Raw genomic sequence first — 21,297 nt, 5'->3', positions numbered from 1 at the left:
TAAACATTGATAAACAAGAATATTAATAATAAACTGTGGATAATTTTATTGTAAGCAATACAATAATCTTTAACAATAATAATATATGGGAACAATTAAAGCTATATATATAATGTAAGGGTCATTACAACCACGACAAACAGATATTGTGGAATTCATCTCAACATGCCCAATGTTGAAGAGAGGATCCTTCTAGGCTCCATCCATTTTGATATGGAACGGTTGGAAAGAAAGAAATATAAGAACTTTTAAAGGAAATGATATGGATGTGAATAACCTCAAGAGTGTCATCTGGGGATCAATAACTGAAGTGGCCAATTCCAATGTCAAATATAGGAAGAAAACCAGATTTTCTTGATGGGACAAGGAAATTAGAAGACCCGGCCAAAGCTTAAACTTCCAACTGTTAACCGTTGAAAAAAGATGCTAGATAGAAGAGAGGTTATCTGGCAGGCCCCTAGAAAAAGACGATGGAAATTGAACTTTGACAGGGCTGCCAAAGGCAATCTCGGGACTATAGGGGCATGATGTATAATCAGGGATGAACATGGCGAGTGTGTTTGGGCAACATCAAAACGGCTTGGCTTGGCAACCAACAATGAAGCCAAAATGGTTGCATTAGCGCTAGGATTACAACTATGCAAAGATAAAAACATTACTAATTTGGAAATACAGGGCGATTCGCAAATCTGCATATAGGCTATTATAAAAAAGGAGAGCCCAAATTGGAAATTAAAAAATTGGATTGCTACCTCTTGGAAGATTCTAAAGGATATAGAGGATTTCTCCATTGGCCATGTTTACAGAGAAGCAAATCAGGTGGCCGACAAACTGACAAATCATGGGGTAACCTAGAAGGAGAATGTGATCATAGATTGTAACAGTTTGAGATGGCTAGGCCTTAGGGATGTAATTGCAAATGATGATACTCCAAGGGGTAGGCAGTACTTGACAAGCGTTTCGACAGTGACCATGATATGATTTGACTATCCAATGCCATTTGGAGTGGAAATACTCATACTTCGCCATCTTTGCGGTACTTTGCTTTTGTTAGTAGCAATATGAGGACCTAGATATCTATCCGCTATTGTTCTGAAGGCACGCATGATATGATAAATGCGGTAGAAACTGCAAACAAGTGGGAAGACATTGATTTATTCTGAGGCATTTGGACAGTATATCTCGTGGAGATCCAAAATTGGATTGTTCTTCTCTGAGTCTTTTAGTGCGAAGGACAAAAACTTGATATTTAATCACTCATCTATCGAAGGCTATCACGATGTGAGCAAGCAATGGTGAAGCACATTGAGTTGGAGTGTAGATGTGCGGATGAAACACCTGAACAACAAATTTCCTTCCTTCTCAGATTGGAAAGCGAAGAGGATTCCACGACCAGTCTGAACATTCCGGGGAAAGATCGATGGGCAGGAGGGCATGTCCATGATGGGGACATTTATGAAGAATTTCTCCTCTTATGTGTGCAGATTTTGGGTGTCTCTTTGCAGGGTGTGAGGATTCCAGACCAATATGCGTGTTGAGAAAAGTATGAGCAGGTGTGCAAGAGGATTGATTAAATGAAAGTTCTACCAAAAGACAGGATTGTGCTGGGATTGCTGAATGTCTCAGAGGAAAGGAAGAAGACTAAACTGGAGATCGCATGGAGGCTTTTTCCGAAACCGTGTAACCAAGAACAACAACACAAGTGAATTTGTAGCATTTGTAGAGAAAAACGATGGTCTGATTCTGAAAGAAGTTGTGGATAGGATGGTGGAGATTGACACTGGTGTTGGGTACCTTTATCATTAGGGTTAATGGAATGATCTATGTAATTCGCCAATATGGCATAGTATGAACATATACTTATGTAATGAACTTTTGCTTTTCAGTAATAGAGGGAGCTATCCGTAACACTTTCCTATCAAAAAAGTAATAATAATTTGTTACGCATTTTTTTTTTACTTTTGTTAAGAGTTTAATGGAAATATAAAAATATAATAACAAGAATATATTAAATATAATAATATAATCATATTGTAATAATAATTTAATATTAATTACAATAACATAGTAAAATAATAATGATTTAATATTAATTATAATATAATATCTTTTTAAGAAAATAATAAACAAATATGATATCTTTGACTTCTTTATCTATATCCCGCTAAAGATAAGCTAATTTATAGGACTCTCCCTATTCCTGAGCTTACTCATTAAAAAGAGAGTTATGAAACTATACTCGATTTTATGGATGAGCATCTCAATTTAGATTTAGAGTAAAACATTTGATTTGGATTATCTCTAACAATAAGCTTTTGTAAGAAAAGAAAACCATTATTTGATTGCATGTTGGATGTTAAACACATCATAATACAGGCCGCATTCAATAACTGGGTAAAATGAATGACAACGTTTGATATAAGATCACTGAGTTGTAGATAAAAAATTATGTAACAAAACCATCCTCTGATCTCTACCATTATACATTGTTGTGTAGTTAATGTCGTACACGAAGGAGCTTTGGAGAGAGCCCCACTTTTAGCTATTTTTATAAACATGTTCTGCATATTTTTTCTTCATGCAGAGATATACCTCCTAGCTGCACACAGGCAGTCTCTGTACAAGTTTATTGTGATTGGGGTGGTAAGGCAACACAACTAACAAGGTATAATCCAATCTTAAAAATCAGTACATCTTATTACAATTCATGTATGGACCAATATGCATCACCGTATCTCTCAGCGCATTCAGCATCCCACGAGAAGTCTTTCATCATTCCCCTCTTTACCATGTTCGCCCAACCTACAGGATCGTCCTTCTATAGAACAGTAAAAATGTCATAAATATAAGATACACTGAGATCAGTGCAATTGCATCACTAAGCCATTTTATATCTGAATACAAGAAGCTAACACATATCCCTGATATTGTATCAGAGTATGCTTTGTCATTTTAAGAACTTCTATATTTCATTCAACAGAAATAATAACTCAACACAAGTACCAAGTAGTCTCATGCAAAATTTACCATGTGATTAATTGCTTCAGTCAAGGATACTGCCACATCAGGATTGAAGCGCAACATAAAACTCTCAGTCTCTTTATTCCATATTCCATTTTCTTCATTTCCACTGGAAGATAATGTAATTATTTAGGTATCTAAGAATATGCCTACTTGATGCATCTAAAACATTATAAGCTGGATCAAGATCCTACACAAAGTTGCTGGAACAGGGAGCGTAATACCTTCTTAATATAGGGAGGGCACCATATTTCAACGCTTTAAGCTGCACAAATAAGAGTTACATTATGAATATAGAATTCAATGACATGAAAGTATAAGATATATGTAAACGGTCAAGCTTTACTTCCAATGGAATGTATGAATACAAATGGGAAATAGCACTACCATTATTTGATTTTGTGGGTCATGAAATGATGAACATAAAAGAATATCAGACCCAGCCACCACTAGATGTAGCAAGGCTTCATCATGCTTGGCAATTACTCTGCAATTCTCCTGCAAGCGAACCAGTAGCTGAAATTTGTGATGGGCAAAAGAAGAGAATATATTGAAAGTTTGAAACTGACTATAGTTCACTTACTCTTGAAATGAGACTGACAAAATGTCAATTTACAATGGTTTTGTAGAAAGATGTAAATTATAAAAGTAGCCCATGTGCACAAGGTGTATGGTACATTCATCCTTCCAAAACATTTTAGGAATATAGGTACGCATTAGTTAGCATGGAGTTGCTATGACCAAGAAATCTAAACCCAAAAATATTGCCATGCAAAAATAATTTTTCATACCATCTGAGATCTGATATATATGCAGTATCTGAAATAATTAAAATGATTCAGTTAGTACAAAGCTTCCAGAATTTTTTAGTCACAGCTGGATACCAGCATTAAAATAAATATTAAAATTCGAACTCTAAGTAGAATAAGTAATAGCTGTTACAAGATGAGGTCTTTATCTTGGCTGTAATCATTTCACATTATGCTCAATGTAGGAGAAGCAAATGACAATTGCACAAATGTAAACAAACAAATGAGCCAAGTTAACTGTTGAACCTCCATCCAATCACTCAACTTACAAGAAGCATCTTCATCTGCCATAACTGTTTCATGATGTCTAAGGGCTCGATACAATCATTTATTAATAGCTTGATCAGTACAAGCCTAAATTCTTCTGCAAGAGAAAGCAGGTGGAACCTCTGTTTTCTACAAATCTGGGTTGTTGTCTTAAGGTGCATTACTAGTATATTACTTTGGGTCAGCTAATAAATTTAGACACTTCTAGCATATTTGGACATCCCAGTTTCTTTTAATATTTCACAAGTGTTTTCTCATAGTTACCACGAGATGCAGAGGTGTTGGTAATAGTATTGGAAAAGGGACACCGATCAAATTAAGGTACACAAGTAGATGAATAAGGAGACAGATATATATATATATGGGTTGCTGTTGCTTGTAAGGCTAGCACACAAAGCCAATAGTCATTTCTTAGGGACACAGATCAAATTAAGGTACACAAGTAGATGAATAGGGAGACAGCTATATATACATATATATAATCGCCAGAATTTGTGAATACAAGGATGGGTATGCAGTCTACGCTCCTATAATGGGGTTTCTTGGCAACTATGGTTTTTCTCCGTATCAAATCTTTCTTACAAATTGAAAAATAAATTTCTCAAATTTAGAGAGAAAAAAATTGTACATTGCCTTAGTTCCATAGCAGCAAAGAGGGGTTGCTGTTGCTTGTAAGGCTAGCACACAAAGCCAATAGTCAATTCTTAGTCCCCCAGTGTATTTTTTCCCACCACAGTAGCTGCCACAATGACCATGTTTAAGTAGCGATTGCAGGCAGTTGATTTCTTTTCTTTTTATTTATTTTTTGTACTTCTAAATTCTAGGCATTTTGTTGTTTCATAGCTGTTATGGTCCACGAGGCTGTCTGCAGCCATTGCAGGCCTGTTCAGGCTGAATTAATACACACCATATGTACATAAGTATGGCTGTAGCAGGGCCATTTCTCACGTACAACCTCCTCCAATCCTATTTCTTGTCAATTTTCTATTGCCATCTGTTTTCTTATTTTCCATGGCAAATATGTGCAATACCCAAAAAATGCCAAAGCCGTAATTATAATGCTACAACTGTCAACATGTCTTACAAAACAGCCTTAAAAATCAGAGGCCAAGCTGCATTATAACGCTACAACTGTCAAACTTGTCCTACAAAACAACCTTAAAAATTGGAGGCCTGAGTCAACATAACTACAATTCCAAATGTTAAAGAAACAAAGTGTTAGCCAATAAATTTTAAATTATTAAACAGTAATATAAGAATCATTAACCATGTCAACAGCTTTAACATATCAAATAAAAGTAGAAATTGAAATTCAATGCCAAACAGCTTTTAGAGAGAATTGAACAATCCATCTCAGAGACAACGAATGCCTACCTTCTGTAATTTCCTCCTTAATTTTTTCAGATTTTTAACACAACAATGTTCACCCGTTAAGGTTAGGATAATCAAAACTTGTGCTGAAAGGAAATTCTGAAAGTAAAACAATCACTCAACCACTTGTTCAACGGGAGGACTGAATTAAGCAAATGATAATCACTCAACCACTTTTCTGCAGGAAGACTAGAAATAACAAACTATCACTCAACCACTCATTCAATGGGAGGACAGGAGTACAATATAAAAAAGAAATAGGTGGTGAAGCCAACCTCTATGACAAAACTATCACTCGACCACTTGTTCAGTAGGAGGACAAGAGTACAATATGAAATAGAGATAGGTGGCAAAGCCAACCTCTTCCACTTATGCAGTGAGCAATACAAGAAAGTAAAATGCATAATGAAATGGACTGTTCCAGTATTACTGAACACAATCTTAAAATGAGCAACTCTACAAGATACTGTTAGTACAATAAAGCTTCAATCTCCAATAGATATAAGAAGATACTCCAAGAAGCTACAAATAAGAAACTGAAAATCACAAGCCAAAATGAACAATTTACCAAATCTGATATAGCAGATCAACATCACCAAAAATCAGACCAATAGCATTGTGAAGTCCATATCACCATCAAAACACCTCTGAATGGCTCCAAATCAGTGGCAAGGGAGAGCTAAGATAAGAACGCCCATGTACCAATCATCAAACTAAGCAAAACAACCCTTGAACTTTTATGCACACTTCCCAATGTCTTGCAACGTAGCATGGCCTGCCTTGAGAGGGGCAATCAGCATTAAAAATCAGGTCCTTCGCTATAAAATTCCGAAATTCAGCAAGGAGAGGTGCCTAGCAAAGGGGAATCTAACAAACCATTACCTAGAACAATCAGACGATCAAGCAGTGAGATATGAATGATTAACTGCTACAGCCATGGACCAACCAGCAACATGAAAAACATTCCAAAATTTAGAAAACTGAAAATGCATCAACGAAATCCATCTTCAATCAACTTAATCTATCCCTCTGAATGAGAAATAGTCTCTCCAATCAGCTAGGTGCTATCTCTCAAGTACGAAACTGTCACAAGGCTAGGAAGCTCTCAACTTCGAAGCACAAGTCTGGCACAAATTCGGCAACACTTCGTTACAAAATATTCATGGATACCAAAACAAGAGCCCAACACTCTTACTTATAACTTTGGTGCCTCCAAATTCAAACTCACATTCCCCCCAAATGGACGGCAAACCCAAATGTAGGATCATTTTGCATTAATTTGAAATTTGCATTTCATTTCCCCTTTCTTCCCAAGTTGACCTTGTTGGTTGAAAATTTTGTACACTTGGGGAAATATACAAAATTGTGGTTTCAACCACAGTGTGTGAGTAAAACTATCCTAATTAAGGGAAGCCCCCCCCCTATCTATCTACAACTTAAAAATAAAATGGGATGGGACAGTAGTCTTTATTCTTCTTTCAAGAAAGCCAATATCCTTTTCTCTTCACAAAAAAGTGATAGCAATTTAACATAAAACAACGGTAACAACTTTTTAAAATGAAATGAGAGAAAGAAAATGAAGTTTCCTGAAAGCTCAAAGACTTCCGTCACTTCCTTCGGGATGGGACAGCAATATCAAGCTCAAGGTCTTGATTATGTGAAGTCCTATCTACCCTTTTTTATACTAATGCTATCAAGAACAAATTATAACAGCACAAAGACTGAAATATCTTATTCTTTTCTACGTAAAATAGTAGGAACTAGTACGAGCTCAAAGACTCACATCTATTTCTTACAAAATCTGCTTCTGAACTCTCTTAAGAACAAGAGCAAGAACAAAGTCTTACAGCCCCTCTCAAAAGAATATTTACTATAATTTATATTAACCTCCAATACTTGCAGCACAAAGACTGCAAATCAAATTCGATTAAGCTCTTAAAGAAACACTTGCAAGAAAGGTAATATAGAACACAAACTCAAGAATGTAGCACAAAGACTCAAATCTTGAGCAATTTTCTTCTATTCTTTTCAATTCTTCAATTTACACATAAAAACTCAAAGACTTCTTTGTTGCAAATTTGACAGAATTTTTGCTTGCTTTTTAGAAGATAAAGATTACAATAGACCCCTCAAATATTTATAGAAGAGGAGTTTAGAGAAAAAGGTGGGAGGATCCTAACTAACTTGAGAGATTTTCTCAACCACCAAGACTTATTCAATAACTAATTATGACTTATTCCAACTACAGTCCTAATTGAACACAACTTGTAGTTGCTTTACATGTAATTACAAAAGTGCAAGTAAAGACTTGACTTGCAATTTACAAAATGTTTTACATGTAACTTGTCAAAAGAAAAACTACAACTAAGAGATTAAAATTCTGGAAAAATGCAGCTAAGTGTTGAAAAACACTTAAGTTGCATCATGAGAAGACATGAATCCTTCGAACTTCTGGATGGTTTTCACGATAACATTGCTGCAACGAAGGATTGTGGCATTATTTCTCTCAAAGGAAGACTGGATTTCTCGCAAGTAAGCTTGATAAGTCGCTAAGGCTTGAATGGATGCTACTGAGAATGGTTCACTTTTCCACTCTTGACGGATCTTCAACTGCAGATCAGAGAGAACCTTTTCTTCTGCCAATAATTCCCCATCATGACCCATGATGTTGCAGGAAGCTTTTTGACAATGAGAGATCATATCTTGAAAAACTTCCATTCATAGCCTCATAGCATCATCAATGTCTTCAATAAGTGACTCAAGAACAAGGGCTTTGTTCTTCAAGAGCTCATGATATTCCAAGTACACAACTCTTTAAGGAATTACCTGATGTTCTAGAAGAACACTTAACTTCTACTGAGCAATTTTAAGCCAAGTAATCAAGCTGTCTTCTACCTTTTCCAAGTTCCGTTTGACAGTATCAGAAACTTGGTTCAATTGTTCTTCAATGGTCTTCAACTTGACCATCATTTGGAAAACCTCCTTCAAGATTTATGCACATAGATTATGAAGCTGATCAACCCAAGGTTCCAATGCTTGTACCTTTTGAGCAGCTCTCTCAACTCTCTAAATTGATTCTCGTGCCTCGGTAGAACTTGAAGGATTACTCACTTCACCAGCAGGTTTTGTGATCTTACGAATAGCTGCAACACGTTGCCTATTGTCCTCTTCTAGCTTGTCTTTCTTGGCTAGAAGCTCATCATACTGCTGCACTAGTGAAGCTACAGAATACTGGGCATCATGCTTTACTACCTTATGCGTTTGCTTACCCAATTCTACCCTTGTGACTTTGTAATTAGCAACTGACATCTCTTCATGTGGCTTATCTGCAAGAGGTTCAACAATTTTAGCCACCTTCATCTTCTTGTTGTCAACAATTACTCTTGAGATTGTCTTGGCTTTTTTAACAACCTTGGGCCTAGACTGCTTGAGTTGCTGATAATCAAAGACATCAAGAGAGATTTCCTGCTTCTTCCTCTTTGGGGTAAAAGAACTAAGCCATGGAGGTAAAGCCATCAACTCTCCTTCAGTAGCAATTGCAAGCAAAGGAGAAGCAATTTCTATTTGAGCAACCGTGGTCATCCTGGGGGAAGTATCTGTCTAGATGGCAACCATGGCTTGCTCGGTAACCAGAGGACATGAAGTTTGTTTCATAAACTTCTCAAAGCTAGAAGTAGAGGTATCAATCTTTGATAGATGAATGCATGAAGGAGTATCCTCGAAGATTTCCAGCAAACTCTCTTGTTGATGATCAATAGGAGGCTCAATTGCTGAAATAGGGACCACATTTTGAGGAGACTCCACTACTATGTCGGGAGGAGATAGAGGCAGCTCCATGGAAACTGAGGAGGGAATCTCATGAGGTGAATTTGAAGCTAGTGACCTAGGAGCATCATCTGATTGCTGTCCTTCTTCTGGATCATCAGGATCGATCACATGAATGTGAAGCCAGGGCTTTTCTTTCCCACGAACTGTCGCCTCCTCAGGAGGAAGTACTATTGCCCGACTAACTCGTAATTTGATCCTAGTGCCTAAAGATGATGTGCCTTCCTTATTGTCAATTTGAATCCCAAACTTATGTTCAAGAGGCCCCGTAGAGTCGTCTTCTTTTCCTACCTTGATCTTGATGAGTCTAACACCATTACCTTTGAGCCAAGTATTGGTGTTAGCTAAGATAGGCTGAAATCTTTCAAGAGTAGAAGTGCATTCTTTATGTGACCATTGGATTAAAGGAAGTGGTGGTTCCTCAACCCTTCGTGAAAAAGACTCTGGATCAAGCACATTCCCATCATCAATCATTCCTTGTGGAATGTCTACCAGGTTCAGATCAATAACCTGCTCAATAGTAAGCCTGCAATAGTCCATCTTGAGAACCTCAATTTCTGTATGGAGATCTACCCAGATATCCTCAATACGATGCACATGTACAAAGGACTTTTTGATCTTTTCCTTCATACCTCGGTAGTCAAAATCTGCCCTGGACTTAAACCTTTTGAGTTTAATCTCCTACATCTTAGTCTCCATAGCTTTGGCTTTGACGGATGTGACAAGAGAATACCGACCAATCTTCAATGGGTTTGTTGTAGAAATCCCCATTTCGACCTTATGTTTGACAAATTGATGAGCGTGGACAGCCATGATCCGTCTCCCCAACTCCATAAGAATGATCTTTGTCATCATGGTGGAAAATCACCTTGCATTAGGAAACTCAATGGGGGAAATAAGAGGTCCAGCGGAAATTCTTCTCCCATCAGGATTTTGAGTGGGGGAAAATCATGGGTCATCGGAAATGTGGGGGAAAAGCACCTCTCGTCAGGAATTTTGACATTTTGACCCGTAGAACATGGGTTTTCATAAAAAATTCAACAATTTAACCACTCAAAATCACCTGAGATAAATTGCAAAATCAACTTAAATAACCTCACAAGAGCAAGAAAACAATTCCTAAAGGTCCTAAAACACTTAGGCACTTAAATATCACCGACGAGGACATTCAAAAACACGTTTATGCTCAAAAGGTCTACACTTAGACAAAATTAGGATCATTTAAACTCTCAACTTTTACACACTTGATCCTATAACTTCAAAAACCCTAAACAACAATTAGGCATGATCAAAATTCAAACTCAAAATTGCCCACTATGCTGCCAAAACCCTAAACTAACCAATGCAGAAAGCAGGAAAGAGGGGGTCCCTGTTTGCAATGGGGCGATGTGTGAAAAGGTCACAACAAGTTCTACCCTTGGCATGTGGGGATCCACATTGAGTTTATTCATTTGGATGCTATGTTTTTGGACCAACTGGTTATGTGCTACATTGTTTATGTACACGTTACCTAGTTGTTGTCCTTGGGTGATGTGCGCCATCATGTATATTATTTGGAGCTACTTAGAGAAGTGTAATATGATGTTTTGGGTCCTCTCTATCCCCTAGATTGGATCACATTCACCACAATTATGTTGGCTGGCTTAGTAGGGCCTATGCTCGTCCTTTGTTTTGGCTAACCTAATTGATGTTTGAGGTGAAGAAGATAGTATATATAGAAGATCAATTTGAAATTGTGAATGTGGGTATCATGATGTCAGCGAGTAAATCAAAATATTTGCGAATATGCTTTCATGATCATATCACTTGCTGAGTTGTATGATGTGAAGACAGTGACAGTGAGGTGGTGGTGGTTGTTGGAGTTGGCCACTTGTGACAGTAGTTTAAGTGCAACTTCATATCTGGAGAAGGCTTTATCCTGCTGATTCAAATGTTGTGATATTGTATCTTTCTTTAGAGAAGTGATCTTCAGTTTGCAAGTCTTCATATCTTGCCCTGGAGCACTAAGCTTCAACTTGCAAGTCCTTTGTATCTTGCCTTAGAACAATGAGCTTCAATCTGCAAGTCCTTGTGTATCTTTCCCTAGGATAGTGCATCTCAACTTGCAAGTCTTTTAGGTGGCAACATGCTTCCTTGTCAGTGAGCCTAAAATAGATTTGTAATCATTTCATATAGTGTGAGTTGACTCTCACTCTGGTTTTTCCTTGTTTAGGTTTTCCATGTAAATCTGGTGTTCTCTTGTGCATTGTGTTTCTTTTCTCTATCCTTCATTGCTGCTGATAAAGTGAAAGATAAGTTGATTGTCTTTTGGAAAGATAAGGTTAAATGTTTTAAGGTCCGAATTGATTCACCCACCCTCTCAATCCTAAGGTGTGTTCAACTATAAGATCCTAGTTGATTCATCTATTGGATCCACTTTATTTTTAGTATTTTATTCTTTAGCTTGGTGTGTATCAAAATTGGGTGATATAGTCTGTTAGGCATTAACATATTTTTGCTTATTATCAATTAGAGTTTGCATATCACCATCTATCATTTTGGCATTGATTTATTCTATGAATTTGATTTTAATGTAATTTGGTCAGCAAGCTACCAACATATTTTTGATTAATTTCATTGTTCTCATTCTAGACTCTGTATGCTCTTGCCTGTAATATGCTGCCTTAATTGCCTTGAATTTTTTGTTTGTTGTTAATTTGTTTTGCAATGGTTTTTTGATTGATAAATAAAGTGCAGATAATAAAGATACTTGCAGTAATTAAACAACTCAGAAAAATACAATATTCAGGAAACCCACTGAGCTCGAATAACTCAGATTTATTTTCTCAATTGAAGCTACAATAATCTTCAAAATGAGAACTCAGTTCATAAAATAGAATTACAAATACATTTCCAACATACCCACAAAATGCAGCAAAGAAGAGGACTGGTTTATCAATAAAATCTGCAAACTGGCACTCCCAAAGTGGATGCCACACTCCAAAAAACTCCTCCAAGTTCCAAGGAAATTATATCAATGCAATCTCCCAATCTAGGTGACTCCAAGAAGCTGTAGAAGTCCTCAAAACTCTAGCCAAATACCTTCAACGAACCCAATGCCTATTGTTAGCAAGGTATGAACCCCAATGTGATGGTACGGCCAGCAATAATGAGACCAGCAAATACACAATAACCTCTGAAATTCTCCTTAATCAGCCACCATAAATATTATCTGGCACTTTGAGTCTCTTAAAACTAAAGAAGAAGATATTAGAGTCCATTAAAGCTCAGCTGTGAGCTCAGCTGTGATCTCTATGTGAAATCACCAAGATATTCTCTAGATTGTGTGTTTCAAGTTTTAGCAACGTAGCGAATGTTGCCTGTAAGGGATTTCATCCTCACAAACCCTGAGAAGAACAATCTCCTCCAAAACAAGAAGAATAGAAAAGATCAAATTCAACATATTACAAATGAACTCCTAATCTCCTTTTAATAGCCTCCAAGAAGGGGTCAGACTCTTCTATTTTGAGTTTTGAAACATTAAAATAAAATCACCATCTTCATAAAATTGCGTCCATGTCTACAAAAGGCTCCCTTTATTAAATATTGGCACTTCACTTGAATATTGGTGCCCCATATAGCCTTAAATTAAATATTAAAATACTGATAAAATTAAATCTTTATTTCAACTTTATAAAACATTAATTTATCGTTAATTTATTTAAAATCACCAAACTATATGAGATATCAAAAATATTGATATCCACAACTCTCATCGACATATCTAAAAATAGTCTCAAATGATGCCCAAAACTGACTTACTAAAAATAGTAAGTATTGGAGAACTCACCCAAAATCACTCCAGAAAAGGACATTACGCTCATAACAACTGTTGGAGTTCAACTAAATATCTGATACTGCCATCCTACTAGATAAACTATCTCCAAAGTTCCCTAAACCTAGCACTATTAGCCTATGAAAACCCACTAGATAGGCTAACTGACCACCAAATTGAACTAGTTAGGAAGGCGACATTACATTGCCTCGCTATATTAGGAACTTGGTGACCAAAAAGAGCTAGGATTTGAATGATTGTAAAATTTTTAATAGATTTGAACTAACATCCTACAAGGGACATTAACTGGCATGGTGCAATCTTAAGCAATCTACACGAACATTAGTTTGAGAAACTAGATTGAGACATGATAGTTTTGCGACTTCATAAGGGAAGGATTTAGTTGTTATTGATAACATGACAAGAAAGACCTGATTTAAGGATATTCATTTGATTGTTAGGCAAAGTTTCATAGGGGAACCAACAATTAGCTCCTTTTGGGGAACATGAGACAAACTTGGGCCATTGGATAACATCATAATCTTAGGGTTTAAAGTATTAGTCTCATAGTCGTTAGGAAATAGAGTAGAGCTTATAGTAACAACTACCTTAACAAAACATCTAAAACAAAATCATAGGAAAACAAATTAAATGAAGGAGGAAAATAATATAACATTATGATTCATAGAATGGAAAGGGTAAACACATAATAGAATAAAAAAGGGAACACCCAACAACATTTCAGTGGAGATTGCCCACAATAAGGCAAGGGTAGTGTTCACGTGTCTGAAGCCGCATCGCTGCAACTCTATCCGGCCAACATAGAATAGAATGATCTCGTCGAGTATCCCATCCTCTCTTGTATAAGGAAGCCCTAATGCTGCTTTTAATCGATCAAAGGGGATAACCTCAAGGTTCCAATTGCTAGTTCTTGACTGCAGGATAGCTCAACAGTTTGATGTGTTTTGCTCGAAACACCAAGGGGACTTACGTTTTGCAACAAGCTGGTCAGCATCTGATTCTCAAACTACGAAATAAAAGCAAAAGAGAAGGGTTTAGGAAACCTAAGATTAGCCAGGCTGGTATGCAGGTAGACGTATTCAACATAACCAAACCCTACTTAGTCAGAATGGCTCACAACCGCGCAAGAACGGTGCAATCTTCAAGGGGACTTGGAAGATTTTTAGACTGCAGGAGAATGGCTAAGCACCCAATTCTGGCGCAGCTCAAATGGACACCTACAATTGAACTAAATGCAATTAAAGGCTTAGACTAACCATACACAAAGACACACAATCAGTATATCCTCAATGGTATGAGCCTGAATCCATCAAATACCTGCACACCCAAAACAAAGATCTATCTAAAATGCTGAAAGAAACCATGCACACAGACTAAAACCAAGATGATAAACACCAAATCAATGGCCATTATATTGATTCCAGCTGCCTATTACAACAATTTCTGCAGCATCTCTATGCTACTCCTAACTACTAAATTCTAACTAGAATCTAACTTTCTAAACCTAAAAAATCTAACCTTCTAACAGCCTAACTAGAGTCTAACTGCCTAAAAATCTAACCCTTTACAAAAGAAAAGCCTCTGCCTTTTATAGATTTTACAATTCGAACTGGTGGCCAGGATTGACTGCATCCAAGAGTTGCAATCTGCCTTCTAGAAGTTGGCAGCCTTAACCCATGCCTACTCAATTCCCAGTTATCCCTTCAACCACATTTTCAACTACCTATCACTATTTGGCTTCAATTTGGGTGTCCCTTTATTTTAAAATATCTTCAACAAGGCACACAGGCATTTCTTTTTACAATAAACAATTTAGTTTTTAATAACTGAACTTCTGGAATTAAATCCAATAGTGTATCCTTCTAAGAGTGCATACTTTGTAGCATTCGAAGTGTTCTTTGTCTTCAATATTGTTGGTTCAGGTGGTGGCGCGCTTCCCCATGCTTTGCCGCTTTGACCTTGCGCCCTGCGGTACATTCCTGTATTTCCTCCTCCGACGTTGGTCGTGATCATGGCTCCTTGATGTTTCAGGCTTTCTCCTGGTTCTTCCCGACGATGCCTTCGACCTACAAACAATCAATTTCCATTCCGGATTAATCATTTTGAAAAATTAAATAAATTAATTTAAAAACACATTAAATTTAACTTTATATCCCTTGTTGAAGTGAGCTCGATTGGGAGAGACAAGGTGTGACTTTTTGGCTCCTTTGGCTTTAAACGTCCCTTGAATAGATGAAACTCAGGCCTTTTAAACATAATGCATGTTTTACTTTATTTTCTCTATCAAAATATAAGGAAAGGTTTTGTTATAAACACCCCCCCCTTTGCTTGATAAAATCGGGCTACTAAAGCAAAATGTGGTACCTCTTGGTCCTTGCATAAATGCCAGACTCGGTGCCTTTCTATGAAATGTGTGACTTTCTTGTCTTTTATAGATTTTCGGGAATTCACAAGACTACGATTTTGGCCTTTGAGCGAATAATGTCCCTTGTTGTGCAATCTCGCAAATGGGTTTGAAACGCCAAATTCTACTTAATTCACCTTTCACCTATGAAACTCGGGCTTCTAAGATAAAATGTGCGAGTTTTGTGCCTTTTGCAAAGTTCTTAAAACAATCGACCTTTATCTACAAGATCGACATTTTAAGTAAAAATGTGTGATTTTCACTTTAGCCAATATTTTCACCCATTGCAAGAAGAAATTTGGGCATTTGGAATGAACTGTGGGGAAATTGCCCAAGAATCTGACAATTTACCACACATGCAGAGTAGATTCAATGGGCCACTCTCAAGTTTAACCAGGACATTGGGCGAAATTATCAGTTGAGGAAGTTCATTGGGTTTGTGGTTAATCCATTTATAAGTTGTTTTCCCAGCATATTCAAAATCAAATTGAAAACTTTCAAAATTAACAATAGGAGGGAAAGAAACAACCTGGTGTGTTTCTGAGCCATGCGGAGTGTCACGGGGCTAGACCGACCTGCTGCCCAAACAAGCCTTTTCCTTCCAAAGGAGGTCCAACCTCATGCGGCACTGGCAAACCTTACTCGCGACTTCCACTATGGACAAGTCCTTTCTTGCTCCCAGACTACGCCATCCCTTTTCAAGTGTCCACCACCTAACCACATTAACACGCACCCATGCGGAATAGAAGTGCATGCCAACCCTCTCACGGGTTTCCTTCATCCTGATGCTCCTAGCACTCCCTTCAAGTCCCTGACTCTACTCTAGCACTGTCTTGTCGCACCATCCCTGCACCCTTGGTACAAGCTTACAGGTCTCCTCTATGCCTTCGTCTTCTTGAGTCCCCCATAAGACCCTGACTACTAACACTGACCCCTGCCGGAACTCCTTAAGTCCTCCGGCTCCAACTCTGCACACTCCCTGAGCATGCCCAGTACTCCCACAGCACTGGCGCCCCATGTTGGCCTCCCTCAGCTCCTTAGAACCCTCAAGCACCAAACATATCTCATGGGACAACTAGACTCCTTGAGCTAGCTTCCTGTTTGTCCATATCCACACAATGAACACAATACTGGGGCAATAGATAGCTTTATCGTTATGAAGAGATGGCCCCTAGCCCGGTCTACAAACAATTCCAACTCTGTCGTTGGTCACTACCCCGAGTACTTCCCAAGCACCCGATTACAAGTTCCTGCCCCTAGATCTGCATCTACTCTTGAAGCATTGATACAAATCGCGCTGCACCTCGCCCTTGGTTGTAGCTTCACACGTAGGCTCCAAATCCACAGACCCTGTCTCCTTTGGAACTCAACCTGGCGCACCACTGACTCTCTCATGAGCCCGCGACGACTTACCTAGTACACGACTCAGACCCCCTTCTTGAACGGGGACTCCAAGTCACACTGCTTTGGGCCCCTGGCCTATGCCTACATGACTTCGCTGGTGAACTCGGTTCCCTGTACATCCTGTGCACGTTAACCAGCTCCATGCAAACACCCAGTCTAAGTCCCTTAGATTGACAAAACACCTTGCACTCCTACTTGGGCACCAAGCTCTTTGCTCCATGATCCAATCCAATACCCTTGGTCGCTGAACTCTCCTTCAACTCGGCTGTGCTCCCAAAACAACTCGCCTATGGACCACATCCTCTTTTCGGTCATGCAACTCATCCATCTTTGTCACCCTCTTGGACTTGCCTCATGGCTCGGCTCAACATGAGCACACTTTCGGAACCCTGTCCCTATTGGCACATGTGACCCCCACTCTAGGGCCTTGAGATCCCGGACCTCAATGCGAATCCCACTTCAGGTAACCTAGGTGCGTGCCCAGCACATCAACCCACTTGTTCCACAAGACACATGGACTTCTGGCTCTGCAACTCAACTCACATAGCTCACCCAACTCTCGAGCTCCAACATTCCGACATAGATAGCCCATTGCGCGGCCATCCCCCTTACAAGATCTTGGGTACTCCATTTCCCCAACCAGGACAATCCATTGCACAATCATCCTTCTCGCAAGGGCCTAGGTACTCCGCTTCCCTAGTCCTCGGGTCATAGACAACTCTTCGGGAGTCATCCCCAACATTGGCTCAGCTACTCCACTTCACTGAGATAGGGACCTTGAGTATACATCCCCCAGTAAACCTCACCATCTAATGATAAGGCGGGGTTACTCTACTTCACCCCTAATGTCCATGTAGGACCTCTATCTCCCTGAGACTAGAGGGTAGGGTTACTCTTCTTCACCCCTAGGAGGAGGTGTCTGCCTCAGACCACCTTGGTGCACTCCTGGCACTCAGCTATTCCTTCAACCGACCCCCATATATAAGTTTTTCGTCCAATTCTCACACAACTGTAGCTTGGCATTAACCATTTGTCAATCACCACAACTTCCACCTGCTGAAAATAACAAGGGACTTACAACCCCAGAAGCCTATTCATCTCCTTGAGACAGCAGCCCCTTACACGGAGTGTCGAGTGGCGGAAGATCTTCAGTAGTCTCAGGAGGTCGCAACTGGTGGTGTAGCATCTTGCTCGCGCTCGGTTCGTGCAAATCAACATCAAATTTTTTATCGGGTTGCGCAGTTGAAAAATCTTCCAAGTCCCCGTGAAGACTGCACCGTTCTTGCGAGGTTGTGAGCCATTCTGACCAAGTAGGGATTGGTTATGTTGAATCCGTCTCCTCGCATACCAGCCTGGCTAATCTTAGGTTTCCTAAACCTTTCTCTTTTGCTTTTATTTTGTAGTTTGAGAATCAAATGCTGACCAACTTGTTGCAAAATGTAAGTCCCCTTGGTGTTGTTGGCATTCTACACTCTAGTGAGAAATGATGGTGTTGTCATTGATGGCAACCTACAGGCAACCACTCGGGATTCATTTGGTAAATCACTGGCAGGCACCGGCATCGACAGACACTTCACCGGCAATGACAACAATGTATACCGGCACCCCAGCCGACAGGATTTTGTTTATTGTATTTAATTGTAAATATCTTTTGTAAAGCCGACATGGCATATTGTAATAAGACTCATATATGTATGAGATCTTGTAAATCATTTTATAAGGAGATAGGATGGATGTAGAAGTGATAAGCGAATATTAAGGCAGATTTTGTATAAGGTTTATGGTTATAGTATGAGCTTAAACCGGTATTGAACCTGGCATAGCAGATGCTGAATTATAGCAATACATTATATTGGATTCTCATAATCCATTTTGTAAGTCAGTGAGACTTCCTTTTGTAATTGAGTAGTGAGCTCTAGGCAGTTGGCCTTCCTACATGCACATGTGCAGGCCCCTTTTGTAAGTAATATCCATTCATTGGCCAGTGAGTGAATATTGTGGGTCACAAATCCCACCGAGGTTTTCCCCACTCCGGGTTTCCTCGTTAAACATCTTGTGTTATGGTGTGCTTTCTATGTTGTCTTTACCGTTCATATTTACTGCATTAATTCTTGTTACCGGTACACTGTTTTGGAATGCAAAATACTTGATAAGGTTAAATATTTTGTCAACCGGCTAGATACTGATTCACCCCCCCCCTTCTCAGTATCTTTGGGACTCTCATTAATCCTAACAATTGGTATCAAAGCCTGGTCCTCTATTTTCAAAAGTCTAACAGAATAGTCTAACAGCTTGAGGAAGATTCTGACACCGGTACAGATGGAGAATTTAAGAAAGCAATTAGAAGGAGCTCTTGTGGACTATGGTGCAGAGAAGTTGAAAAATATCAAACTTGAAGATGATCTAAGGACTGCATAGGAATTCATTCAAGGACTTCAAGAGAATCTTTCTATTGCTAGAAATAAGAGAAAAGAACTTCATGAGAAGATGCAGAGTAATGATGATGAAAAGGAAACTCTTAATGAGCTTGTAAGCAAGATGAGGCAAGAAAACATGACCTTGAGGAATGAAATGTAAGACATGACTATGAGATTTTGTAAAGACATTGAAGATAGAAAGAAGAATGAAGATGACTTGACTAAAAGACTCAATGATGTTGGAAATGAAAATCTAAGACTCAGTCATGAAAATGATATGTTAAAGACAGATTTGATTCACATGGAACATGATAAAACTGAACTTATGAGACAAAAGGGAATTCTGGAAAATGAATTGGCTACTGCAAATCAACATAAAGAGATTCAAGAAAAGTTCAGAAGAACTTGATGGTATGCTGAAAAGTCAGAAACCTAATGGAGACACTAATAGACTTGGATTTGAAATTGGTGAAAGTTTCGGTACTGCAAACAATCATGATACAGTAAACTGGTAAGACAACCTAATGCCTACAAATTTAATGGGAAATGCTTTAACTATAACAAGTATGGTCATAGAGCAAATCAGTGTAGATCTAGAAACAATCAGAACATTAATGCACCCACCGGTCAATGTTCCAAATGCAACAAAATTGGTCACAATTCAGAAAACTGCAGAATGAATGTAAGATGTTATGTTTGTGGAAGATTTGGGCACTTATCTAATCAATGCAGAACACAGATCGGCATAGGATATGGAAAGGCTATTCAGAAAAACAATGTGACTTGTTATGCTTGTAACAAGATTGGACATATTGCAAAATTTTGTAGAAGCAAGACTTCACCGGCAAACAATAAAGGACCCAGTTTAAAAGGAAAAGAGAAGGTTGATGAGGTAAAGCAAGAATTTTCAAGACAATGGATTAGAAAGATAGACCAGAATGTTGATGAGACTATTTCTTCATCGGTAGAACAGAGTATTACTCCACTGGCAGGAGACTCTTCATCCAACTGAAAAAGTAACCCTTGGGGGTATTGCAACAAGTTGAAAATCATGCAAGTTCACCCTCGGTTGATGGTGAGAAGATGGACTTCTTCTTTACCGGCAGATGTGTTAAGTTTCACTTAACCGGTGAGCATTTATTGCGGTTGTTGGAGGAAAAGACATTATAAATCAATGATTTTCCCTCCAATTCACCAAGCATTCAAACTTTCAAAGAGCGCGAAATCCGAGCGAAGGCATCCAAAGCGAAGAAGTGAAGCAAGTTCTTTCGAGCACTCAAACCATTATCAGGCAAATTAAGGTATTTATCAATGGCTTCCTCCTCTGCTCCGGAATTTATTGCAAACCCTACTGTTGTAGAAGTCGTGAAACGCCCTAGGCCCGTTTTTAAGATCATTCCCGAGATAGTGAAACAGGGTGATTCCCTAGGTGCTTTTTCAAAAATTCCAAAAGGTGTTGCATATGCTGAAGACCCTAAAATCTATATTCATTGCAATATTGAGGAATTAGGTTCAGAGGAAATATTGAAAATGTTTAAAACTTTATCTGTGATGAAAGTGGAAAAGTAAAACCTGAACACAAGGTAATTGAAATTTTAGGTTTTGTGGAAATCTTGGACATCCCTGATTTTCCTAAGAAGGTAGTAAGGATTGTCCTTAGCAGAGTCCATGGAGAATTCTTTTGGCTGGATTCTGTTTGCAAAATCACTAGAGAAGCAGTTAGGGTAGTGACTGGTTTACCATCCACCGGTAGCAGGCCAAATAAAACTAAGAAGGTTCCTAATAACACTGTCATGACATTAACAGGAGCAACCTATGATAGCAGATCCCTGAGAGTAAATGATGTTAAGGATGAGGAAGTCAGATTTATAAGCATGATCCTAGGTTACAAAACCACACATGCAAACCGACTCAACTCTGTTTCCAGTCTTTGTATTAAAAGTG

At 38.6% G+C, this 21,297-nt stretch overlaps 1 protein-coding gene across 2 annotated transcripts in view; it reads right to left on the bottom strand.

The window, feature by feature from the left end:
* Positions 1 to 2,313: 2,313 nt before the first annotated feature.
* LOC131040517 (probable starch synthase 4, chloroplastic/amyloplastic) overlaps positions 2,314 to 21,297 on the bottom strand; it is a 224,678-nt gene continuing 205,694 nt past the window's right edge. Inside the window, exons 17-20 of one of the 2 annotated variants that reach the window (XM_057973461.2) lie at positions 3,409 to 3,537; positions 3,246 to 3,286; positions 3,028 to 3,130; positions 2,314 to 2,818 (exon numbers count right to left, since the gene is read on the bottom strand). In XM_057973461.2, the coding sequence (XP_057829444.1) occupies positions 2,699 to 2,818; positions 3,028 to 3,130; positions 3,246 to 3,286; positions 3,409 to 3,537 (393 nt within the window). In that variant the 3' untranslated portion in view covers positions 2,314 to 2,698. The remainder of the gene's footprint in view (positions 2,819 to 3,027; positions 3,131 to 3,245; positions 3,287 to 3,408; positions 3,538 to 21,297) is intronic. The other variant, XM_057973462.2, reaches the window with a different exon arrangement.

This window comes from Cryptomeria japonica, chromosome 6 (genome assembly GCF_030272615.1).
Source record: "Cryptomeria japonica chromosome 6, Sugi_1.0, whole genome shotgun sequence".
Taxonomy (NCBI): Eukaryota; Viridiplantae; Streptophyta; class Pinopsida; order Cupressales; family Cupressaceae; genus Cryptomeria; species Cryptomeria japonica.
The sequence above is the reverse complement of the archived record's forward strand: the minus strand, read 5'-3'. Positions and strand labels throughout refer to the sequence as shown.